This window comes from Trachemys scripta, chromosome 3 (genome assembly GCF_013100865.1).
Source record: "Trachemys scripta elegans isolate TJP31775 chromosome 3, CAS_Tse_1.0, whole genome shotgun sequence".
Lineage (NCBI taxonomy): Eukaryota > Metazoa > Chordata > Testudines > Emydidae > Trachemys > Trachemys scripta.
Window position 1 is genome coordinate 75,910,005 of NC_048300.1, and position 11,501 is coordinate 75,921,505.

Consider the following 11,501-nt stretch of genomic DNA (forward strand, 5'->3'; position numbering starts at 1 on the left):
ATCTCAGGAACAAAGCTGAAATCACAATAAGGGTGTGTAAGGAAAAGAGGGAATTAAATAAATAAAATGCCCACAGCTGGGAGGCAGCTAACACTAGCAATAGCAGGTGTGATTGGCTTTATTTTAACAAACCTCTAGAGATAATATCAATCCACCCCTTCATAGTGATGAGCTTTAGCCATCTAACATAAGGCTATTCTGGAAGCTAAATTTTTTTAAAAGGATTGGAAGCAGGAAAATTTGGTGAAGGGGAGTGGGGAAGGGAGAGAAAACATTTAGACCATGTGTCCCAGGAACACGGGTCACTGCCAGCCATCATCTTTAGAGGTTTGTCTCTCAGATGGGAATATGCAGCAATACTCTTTTCAGAAGCTAATGGAAGTGCTGTAATGCAAAATTTAACAAAACCTTTGAGATTATGAACATAAATTTTATGGCTAGAGACTCAAACCTGGAATCTTTGAGCAAGTAATAAAGTAGCTGCCAGTGACAAATGCTGAGAAAATAGAAAAGAAAATGAAGTCCCATGGAATTAGAAATAGAGTAGCAATTTATATATAATATAAGAATAACCATTAAAACTAACAAAGGTAAGTAGAACTAATACAAAATCAAGTGTCATAAAAATACTAGGCCCCAGGCCAATATAAACTACAAATAGTGAAAACTTCAATGCAATAATTTCACTGGTAAATCTAATTGCATAATTGCTGGAATTGGACATAGATGATCCCTATATTGAGTATTGCTTCAGGATATCTAGGAAAACAACTTCCTAAACTATGCCTACCTTGCTGCATATAAATCCCTCCAATGAGAACGTGGGCACAGGAGCCAATGAGAGTCAAGAAATGGTACAGCTTGATCAAGAACATGTTAGAGTTTAACAAATATGTAATGGAGGAAATCACTGTGTTCATGTTACTGCCTCCAGACGTGTTTAGTATTATGGGAGCAGCAGAGGAGTCAGCTAGTGGGAGCGAGTCAGGGAGGAAGTAGGAGAAAAGGATAAGAATCAGTGGTCCATGATTTGTCAATATGTGATGTATTGGTCTTTCCCCCCCAGTTTTATAATATGGGATACATATTTACCTGAATAAACAATGATGAAATATTTATAAAACGTTACATGCTTTACAATAACAAATTACTGTACTAGTCATAACTGTTGTAGGTTATCAACCTGTTTAGTTTGGGTTTTTTTTTTTAAACAGTATGTTTATCTTTTTTTTAAAGTGGGTTAGCTGAAGTTTTGGGTGAAGGTTAGGTTTTATTTTTTTATAACTGGTTCAATGATCTCTAGCTTAGGTAACTGAAAACTGTTGTTCATAAACACCCACATGGCCAATCTTATCTAGGGTCTGGATCTGCAAATACTCACGCGTGTATTTAACTTTACTACTACAAGCCGCCCCACTGATTTTTCGATGGGACTACTTGCAGTAGTAAAGTTAAACACAAACATGTGTTTGTAGTATTAGGGCCTTAAAGCAGCATATTTGCAAGTCACAAGGAAAGCATCAGCTGAACAGTTTAGTAACCTTTAGTTATTTTTCACTTTTTCATTTGTTTATTTTCAAGCATTAGGAGTTTCATTTTGACATTTGAAGTATGCAAGAGTTTGGCAGCATATGGCATGCTACATATGTAGTTTATGCATTCTAAGTAACCATAAGGTAGTTGGTTCATGGCTCAATAGAGGAGTGATCACAAGATAAATTTTTAGAGTTCATGGGGCTAATTAGATTTTAAGAAATTACATAATAGTTTATCAATTTATTTTAAAACTTTGAAGGATACTACAGGCTAGATCAGCAATTCTTGACATAAGTAGTGCTTCTACATTACATTTTAATCTAGTTGTTGTGTTGACCTCTAACACTTAAAAAGCACTTAACTTTGTAATCAGGATAGCATGTTCAGGAGAATTGTACAACCCTAATGTTAATCTCAATCCATCTCGGGGTGATAGTGATTGAAAGCTGTTACAATTTGGCAGCTGTTTGGGCCTATGTGAAATTAGTCCCAATGGACAAGAGTCTACATCTGAGTGGGCGGGCATAAAATGACAACCCTTATGGTGATCTTGATAGAGAACAAGGATAGAATGGATACGACAAATGAACTGTTTTCTCATCCACACAGGTGGGCGTGAGGGTAGATGTGCATTTGTGCGGCAGCATGGGAAATTCAATATCTGCTGTGTGTATCCGTCTTCAGGGGTGTTAACCAGGCACTTTCATGTGCACTAAATTCACTTGAGGTTAGATTAGGCCTTTCAAGGCATGAAGATAGTACAGAACCACACCAGAAAATGCTTGCTTGTGAGTGAGACTGCTACATCTCTTTCTCCTGCTACCCCCTCTCAGAAAGCCTGCTGTGCTGATCAGCACAGAAGTGAGACATGGAGTTATGGAATGGAAGTGGAGCCTTTTGTGGTGGCAGCACTCCTTGGGCTCCTGAGTTCCAAGACTGTAAATCTAGCCAGCCTTTATGCAGGCCACACAAGGATAGCAGGAAGCGCCTGATTCTTCCTCCCTCAAATCCTACCCTATCTTGCATAAGCCAGGATAGGATCTTGCCCTTAATTTTTAAAACATCTTTTACTAAAGAAAATTTGTTCAGTTCAGCTAAATACAGCTAAAGAGATCCCTTCTTATAGCTTCTAACGTTAGCAATTTGGTCATGAGAACACTTGGTTCTCATGACCAAATAACAAAGAAGCTGACTAACTAATAAGCCAGTTGAATCTGTAAGTGTAAGGGTATGGCTACACTTCAGAGCTTACTGTAGTGCATCTGCAACGCTTCCAGTGCAGATGCTCTAAGCCAGTGGTTCTCAAACATTTGTACTGGTCAACCCTTTTACACAGCAAGCCTATGAGTATGACCCCCCTTATAAATTAAAAACACTTTTTTCATGTTTAACACCATTCTAAATGCTGGAGGTGAAGCAGGGTTTGGGGTGGAGGCTGACAGCTCACAACCCCCCACGTAATAACCTTGTGACCCCTGAGGGGTCCCAACCCCCAGTTTGAGAACCCCTGCTCTAAGCCGATGGGAAAGAGAGAGCTCTCCCACAGACATAGTGCTGTCACATCAGCACTTAGGTTGGTGTAACTTATGTCACTCAGGGGGCTGGCTTATTCAAACCCCTGAACAACATAACTTATACCAATTTAAGATGTAGTGTGTACATAGACTAAGATTCATGCAAAAAGGCACCTCTCCTGGATACTCTCCTGTTTCTTATACCAATAACTACTAGCCCTGGTTTGTTCTGCTGGGTAGAAATGCAGAAAATCATCCCATCACTAAAACACACTTCCTACATATTTGTAAAAAGCAACAGAGGGTCTTGTGGCACCTTTGAGACTAACAGAATTCTGTTAGTCTCAAAGGTGCCACAAGACCCTCTGTTGCTTTTTACAGATTCAGACTAACACGGCTACCCCTCTGATACATATTTGTGTTGGTTTATAAATCTTCAGTAATAGACTAATGAAACAAATTCTCCCCTATTTCTCTTAATGGAGAATTATTTGAAGATTAAACAAGGTTGTGATTTGATTCTCATAACAGTATTGCTAATATCCAATAAGTTTATCTTGCTCAGACTACAAACATACTGTCATTCTGACGGGTAAAAATTAGGCTGAATCTGTTTAGACTTCTCTCTCTGCAATAGCACAAGACTAATTTTTCTTAGCTGGATTTTATGTGAAGGGTGTGTTTATAAAACATCTCCTTAAATCTGATATTCAATATTCATGTTGGTATATATGTCTCCTCCTCAGTAATAGACCATTTATTATGCATTTTTCTATCCACTAGTCTCTCACGCTATACTTTGTCTCCCTAATACTTATTTGTGATTGATTCATAAGTGTTACAGAAATTAGCTGAGATGAATGCTCCTACCACAATGTTTACAGATGGAAACTACAGGGAAAATATCTTGGTTTTGAGTTTCAACCTTCCTTTATATGCTACTTTATAAAACTTGAAATGTATTATCAGTGTCCACAAGAGTCTGAGATTTGAATGTCACTATTTTTTTTTTTTTTTTAATAAATATTACTAAATACTGATACATCCATATACTAAAAATAGTGTGGCCAAGAACTCCAGCCATGTTCTTCAATGGTTGTTTTGTCCATAAGGATGACACACAATTTTGTCTATCAGTAAAACAATTGAGTTAATGCTATATTCAAATACCATTCATGTTTAATACACACTGGCAGAGCAACACCAATGAGAGCAGGAAACCAGCCTCTCCATTTCTGGAATTGAGCTGATGAAATAGAACAATTTTTAAAAGTTATCCCCAGCCACATCTGACTGAAGATTAAAGCTGGATGAATAACTGGTTTTCCAGTTTGGAGGCAGTTCTGGGGGGGGGGGGGGGGGGGGGGGGGAATGGTTCAGGTTTAACCAAATCTGAAACTTTTTGGAATGCGAGTCTCCCGCAACCTAGGTGATTGCCCTAACCACTGGACTAAAAATTGAGGGATGAGGGTGGTGACAGCACTAGCACCACCTCATCCTCCTCTTCTAGCCATTTTGACTATTCATGTCAAACTAGCACATAGTTTCTGGTCAACCAAAACTGCATTTTTTTGTCAAATAACTGTCTAAAAATTTTACACAGCTCTACTGTAGGTTACTTTGGGTACAGGAACCATGTTTTCTTGTCTTTGAAACTGGGGTGTTGTAATTTATTATGAATAATGGGAATTCAATACTTTCATTAGATCATATTCATCATAAAGTGATTTAGGTAGAATAGGGAGGTATTGGCCTACAGGCCAAAAAAAAAAAAAAAAAAGGCAGTAATTGGAAGAATACCTCTGACATTTAGAGAATGGATTTGGGCAGATGCTTAAAAACAGCATTAAGTCAAAAAAAACAGAAAAAAGGCATAACCATTCAATACTTGGAAATGGAAGTCAAGAAAAACAAACTGGAAATGAAATATAAATGTATCAAGGGGTAACTAACCACTGGAGATTACTGAGGGATGTAAATTCTCCATCACTTGGCATCTTTAAATCAAGATGTAATGTCTTTCTAAAATAGATACCTTAATTCAGTGTTTGTCAACCAACGAATCATGAAAGGCAATCAGGAAGGTTGTGAAAACTGAATTTATTACAATCTAAAATAATAAAAATTTCTCTTCCACTCCCCACCCAAACTTATCTTTCAAGGTCAAATATGTCAACCTCCTGAAATACATACAAATTGGCGTATCAACATTTTTTGTTTACTCCTTTATAACAGATGTAAAAAGTCATGAAAATGTATAAGGGGTCCCCTAACTCGAAAAGGTGAGTACTTTAGTTAAACCACAAGTTAATGGGATCAGTGTTAAACACTGGGTGAAATGCTATGGCCTGTGTTAGTCATTATGATAATCTAGATATGCAAGTCAGACTAGATTATCATCATGATTCCTTCTGGCTTTACAATCTATACTGTTATTGCCTATGACAGGCTATGTGCATTAAGTAGCAGTTGTATTGCATTTATTTCCTTAAAGTGTAACGATTGCTTTTGTCAAAAAGGTTACATGATTTTATAAAAATGGTTAGACATAATTTGTACTCATAACTTAACTGCATGGTTGTTTCTTTAGCACTACCATTTTCTTCTAAGTCTTTGGATATTCTAGGAAGGCTTACTGCTTCCATTTTCATTTCTACAATTGAAAAGATGGGGTATTTTAAACACTTTTTTGCTTGTCTTTTTCTTTGAAAGCTAGGCTCAGACAATTGAAGTTATGTTGTGTACACCAAAGTTAATAATTGTTTTTATAAAAACAAAAACAGCAATTTATTAAATTCATAAAGCCACTTGTATCTGTTATATATCCAATTACAAATATCTTAATATTGTTTATAAAAATAAAAAAGTAAACATTTGTTTTGACAAAGTGTATATTGATTACATTGTGTATCCAGGAAGCTTGTTTACTACTAGTTCACTGATGTGCTTATATTGATTAGGAATAGTAAGTGTTCCAAAGTCATCATCCTCTTCCTTGTCTGATGTATTGTTTTCCACACCACTAAGTTCAAGATCAGACATGTTGGATGGCAAGTAGGAGCTAACTTGAGATGTCCTCAGTGACTGGCTCTTTTCCAAAGAGGTTTGGCCCTTTACTACACTTTTCATATCAGAATTAGTTTGCTCACTCTTCACCTCAGGGGGCTTGAAAATATTTTGGTCAATTTTGCTATCTTCTTCCTTGATGTGTGGCGCTAACTCCTGCTTATCTAATGAACCTACAGGAGGAGAGGAGTCACTAATAGATACACTGACAGCCGCCCCTGTACTCTGTTTTTTTGCTTTTAAATCATAGGTTCTTTTAAGAGAATGGACTGGAGATGCAGTTGAAGGAACTGGTAGAGGAGCTGAAATACTTTCAGTTCTCAGACTTTTTTCAGAAAGTCTGGACTTCTTGGATTCTGAATCGATGTCTGAGCAAGCTTGCTTTGGGCTTACCAGTGCCGGCTCTGGGCTGCTATCAAGAGTTTCTGAGCCTCTGCCCGTATCGTCAGCACTGGTGAAATCTTCCGAATAGCCTGTGTTCTCAGGGCTGCCAACAAAGTCATCTGAATACTTGAGTTCAGGGTTACTTTCAAAACTGTTTTTGGGGTCTGACTGATAATCACCTAATGTGGAAGCATTATAGTGATCCATGTCTTTGTCATGAATAAATTGTACTGTTTCCTCATCTACTTTATTTCTCTTTGCATCAGTATCCTGGGTGAAAGCTCTTGGCAGGTGGACTTTCACATCCTTTACTTTGTAAGGGGTTTTAATTGTAGTTCCTTCCAGTGAACAGTTTGTATTCACTTCATATGGATTCTCTTCCTTTGTGCTTTCTTCATGATCGTTCGGCCTATTGTGAGCAGCATGTTTTTGTAGATTAGAAATATCTTCCGTTATAGTGGTAGAGTAATCTTTTTCAACACTACTTTGTATTAAAGTCTCAATATTTTCATGAAGCTGAACATTTTGTTCTAAAATTCCTCCCCTGGCAAGATGCCTGTAAGACATCAGATGCTGTTCAGCACTGTTTCTGAATAGTTTTCCTCTGGACAAAGAGCCTTTGCCTCTCTTTTCCCTCAGCATCTCTACTTGTCTTTTTCTATATTGTTCTCTCCTTTCATGAAGTATTAACATATCTGGGTTGGTCTGCTGTAATCGTAACCTTAGTGTATTTGTGAGTCCATAAAACAGTTTCTTTTTTGGGGGTGTTTTCTCTTTGGTTCCACTCTTCTTTTCAAAACCGTTGTTTCTTGATGCTGCAGCTTTCTTGGTTCCTTTCCCAGCCCCAGTCTCTCCTAGGGAAGAACCACCCAATTTAGAAAACTCCTGCTGACTTCTTTTGAATCTTTCACTGGGGTTAAGAAGTGTTTCCTTATCCTTCCCCGCTGGCCATCTGCTTTTAGCAAGAGGTCTTGAGGGCTTGACGTCATCTTCTACTTCTCGATATAGCCAGGCCAGCTGGGGATGAACATTAGAAGGTCCCAGTTGCAGGGGCTGGTTGTTCAGCAGGGACAGTTCTACCAGCAAAGCATTGATCAGCGGCAGCTCTCTGAGAGCATCTCTGAGCAGTCGGGCACTTCCCAGCGACTGGGCCAGGGAACCAGAAGCCTGACCTCTGTCTGGACAAGTTTCCTGCAATGGCACTAGGGGTACATTTGGGATCTGCTCCTGCGGTGCCTGAGGCTGAGCAACTGCCACCCTCTCAGGGGGCCTGGGTGGTGGGGGCTCTGTGGGCAGGTGGCTGTAGTACAAAGGGGGAGGACAGAAGACGTTGGCTTCTATCTCCAGCTCCCTCACCTCCTCCCCACTTGGCTGACGGGTCTCGCCAGCGGGGGATGAGGCTTGGCCGCTGTGCTCAGGCTCCAGCTCCCCAACCTCTTCCCTGTCCTGCGGCTCCGTCTGGCTGCCCATAGACGTGCAGCGCCTACTAGGACCAGAGGCCTGTTCCCCCAGTGCCCCCTGCGGCCTGGGCCTGCTCTTGCGCTGGGTATCCGGGGGGCTGGGCGGCGGCGCTCCCCCAGCCACCTCCTGCCCCAGGCCCGCAGGCAGGTGCCCCAGCAAGGCCGGCCCGAGGCTGCTGAGGCGGTAGCCCAGGGCCAGCTCCCCAACCCGCTCCCCCATGAGGTCCCGCAGGGGGTAACGGCCCCTGCGGCCCCGGGAGTCGGGCGTCGCCCCGCCCTGCGGCTGCCGCAGCAGCTCCTCGGCCGCCGGGGCCAGGGAGACACAGCAGCTGCCGAGCAGGCGGGCCGGGCCGGGCCCCGGGGGCAGCGCCAGCAGCAGCGCGTAGAGCGGGGCGCGGCGGAGCAGGCCCCGCAGGGGGCCCGGGCCCAGGCGGAAGAGGCAGGACTTGCCCCGGCCGAAGGGGACGAGCCGCCCCGGCGGGCAGCCCGGCTCGGGCGGGTGCACCAGCAGGGTGGGGAAGTCCAGCAGCCGCAGCGCCACGGCCGGGCGCAGGGGCCCGCGCGGGGGCAGCAACCGCGGCTCCACCCGCACCCACTCCACCAGCAGCTCCAGCGAGAACAGGCCCTCGCGCGCGCCGCCCTCCTCCTCCATCACCCAGCGCCAGGGAGGGCAACTGCAGCGCGCGGGGGTCTCCGCGCCGCCGCGGTCACGTCAGGGTCTCGCGAGAATTGTTGGTGGGGGCGAAGTGGGATGGCGTTGGTGAAGTCTCGAGGGGATAAATTAAGTTCTCGCGAGAGGAGCGTGGCGGCTCACGGATTGCGTATGGGAGCTGCACAGGAAGTTAACACGACACAAGCTGTCAGCAACCGGAAGACCTCACAAAGCCTCTTGGGAGTTGTAGTCTCGGCCCTAGTGCTGGAGCGGGGGACACCTCCTAGTGGTGACGCTAGAGCACCCTCCTGCCCGTCACCTGAGGCTCTTCGCCTGGCTGCTGCTTCTGACCCCGGAACTAGGGCTGCAGGGACGGGCAAGCAATACGGGGCAGGGCTGGAGCTTATGGGGCTTAGGCCCTAGACCTCCAGGGGGTAGCCCCAGCCCAGGAGTGACATGTGTCCATCCACTGTCACTGCCCGTGCTCCAGGGGCTCCCTCATCCCTGCCTCCCTGTGTGCTGCCTGGGCATAACAGTGCGGGAGGAACCTGACTGAGTGACTTGGCGGGATGCCCGCCATTCAGATATGGGATTCGCAAAACTGTGTTTGGCATTCCTGAGGAATAAAAGTTATTGTATCAGCTGTAAATGCCATCTGTTCATTTTTAATACGTTCCTCCCTGTAGTGTCAGAGCGCCATGCACACCCATTGAAAAATACCAGACCTAATTCAATTCTCATGCTCATTTAAATTAGGAGAAACTGTAAATTACTTGAGCTGTACCAATATAAAAACTGATGTGAGATAAGAATCAAGCTCAGCATCTTATAGCCAGAGCATTATGTGCCTTTGAACCTTTCTTATCTCCCTCTTCCATTTTAAACCAGTTTCATTGCCACTGATAGAAAAAATGCTATCAGTGAGGCGCTTACTTTTTGAAGACTATTTTGTTCAATTAAAATCACTCTGAAATAATATGACCTAGATTGATGGCATTCAATTAAAGTTACAGAATACTCTTAGCATTTACCAGCAGAGAGCTAGCTAACGGAAGAGAAAACTAATTCCTCCCTTCCTTTGTTCTGTTCTATTCCTTCCTTTCTCCTTCCTTTGCCAACAATCACAATCATCCCTCTTTGAAAAAAAAAAAAAAAAAAAAAAAAGGAAAATGTGAGGCAGGATACTGACCTTCCACTTAGCCAGCACTGAAGGCTAGAATCACCATGCTTTCAGAATCCAACTCTTAATTTTCAGCCAAATACATTTTGTCTTCATTAGGTATTTTGCCTGAGTAAAGAATTATGGATATGATCCTTTATTTGTGACCGGGATTGAATGGGAAACACATAATGGGCAACAAGAAATCTGCAGTTCAACTCTGCTAGTATTCTGTTAATGCCATTGAACAGGCATTATCTTTGAGACAAAACAAAATGGTAATCTGTCCCCCTCTTTAAATGAGTTGGAGGAAATAAAAATACTTAGCAATTTACAAACAACCCTCAGAATACCCCAGGGGGGTACATGGGTAGGGATCTGCATTTTACACATGGGCAAACTGACACTGAGGTTGTAGTCCTAAATTTCAAGGTTAGTGGAGACTTCTGAAAATGCCCAACCTGAGAATCTAGGGCCAAATTAATCCTTGGTGTAACTCCATCAAAGTTAGTAGTTAAACCATGGATGAATTTTCCATCTGATGCCTGATTTTCAGATGCTGAGCACCCACAGCTTCCACTGATTTCACTGAGAGTTGCAGGTGTCCAATACCTCTGAAAATCAGTCCCAATGTGTCTCAGGATGGAACCCAAATATGAAAGCACACAAAATTAGTGGATACTTCTGAAAATGTGACTTGGCCAAGATCAGACTGTGAAGCAGTAGTAAAACAAGGATTAGAACAGCAAAGGATTTTTTTAATGGCTCCCAGTCCCACAATCAATTGACAGGAACATGCTGCCTCCCTTGAAATCCATATGAAAAAGATTGCTGTAGTAGTTACAACAATTTGGGGAAGAAATGATAAACGTCTGTCCCACGCATCATGATTTCTAATGAGCAACATCACAGGAAGACTTATGATGCTATTTGTTTCGGGTACTAAGACAGAAGCATTCTGCAAAGAGCTATTCAAGAAAAAATCATACAGCAGGGAGGCTGGATTCTGGAATCCAGCAGTAGCTGTAAATGAAACTACATGGGTAACAGGCAGTGTTTTACATTTTTTTCCCATTCAGGTGGATGCAAATAGTTCAAGTAAGATATGGCCAATTCAGATGACAAACAGAACTACATAAGAAACAAAACCACACTTTTTTTTCAGTCTGAATTATTTTTTCCGCCTCTAAAATTAGCACTTGCATTCATCAGTTTCTTTCTTAGGCATCTGAGATTGCTAGACTTGCTAGTTAGACTTACATTTAGTGTTTGGATGTAGGTTCTTTAAAAATCCTGAAGAAAGACAGTTGTGGATTCCAGTTAAGAGCTGCTCCTTTAGCAATGCCAAATCCATGTTCTGGAAGGAGAAAGGCAACCAAATAATATGTCATTAGGGTGGTAATTCTAGCTTCAGCCTGCAGTGCTGGCTAAGTGGAAGATCAGTGTCTTGTCTCATCATTTTTGCCCCTTCTCATCCATTAAGCAGCTTCATATCTTCTGAGTGGAGTAGTCTATCAGTTCTCCCTTTTTGTAGCTGGCCCGCATTTTTTAGTGGATTATTAATTCTTTCTGAGAAGCGGTTGGGGAAATTATCATTGGAAACTTTCACTTAACTTTTGTTGCAGTGTGAGTTATTAACCCTTCTTTCCCAGGAATCACACCATAGAGAACTGGCTCTAGAAACTCATCAGCTTTTGGTTTAAAGGATACAAGAAAAGTGTTAAAGGTCC

General features: G+C 42.4%; 1 protein-coding gene across 1 annotated transcript; it reads right to left on the reverse strand.

Moving 5' to 3' along the window:
• Window positions 1–5,135: 5,135 nt before the first annotated feature.
• Window positions 5,136–8,747, reverse strand: MAP10 (microtubule associated protein 10). Its single transcript, XM_034765104.1, has one exon. The coding sequence runs from the start codon at window positions 8,610–8,612 to the stop codon at window positions 5,949–5,951; it is 2,664 nt and encodes an 887-aa protein (XP_034620995.1). The 5' UTR covers window positions 8,613–8,747; the 3' UTR covers window positions 5,136–5,948.
• Between the last annotated feature and the right edge of the window lie 2,754 nt (window positions 8,748–11,501).

Bases quoted from the DNA above. Each gene is read 5' to 3' on its own strand.
- MAP10 (XM_034765104.1), bottom strand. From the start codon at position 8,612: ATGGAGGAGGAGGGCGGCGCGCGCGAGGGCCTGTTCTCGCTGGAGCTG.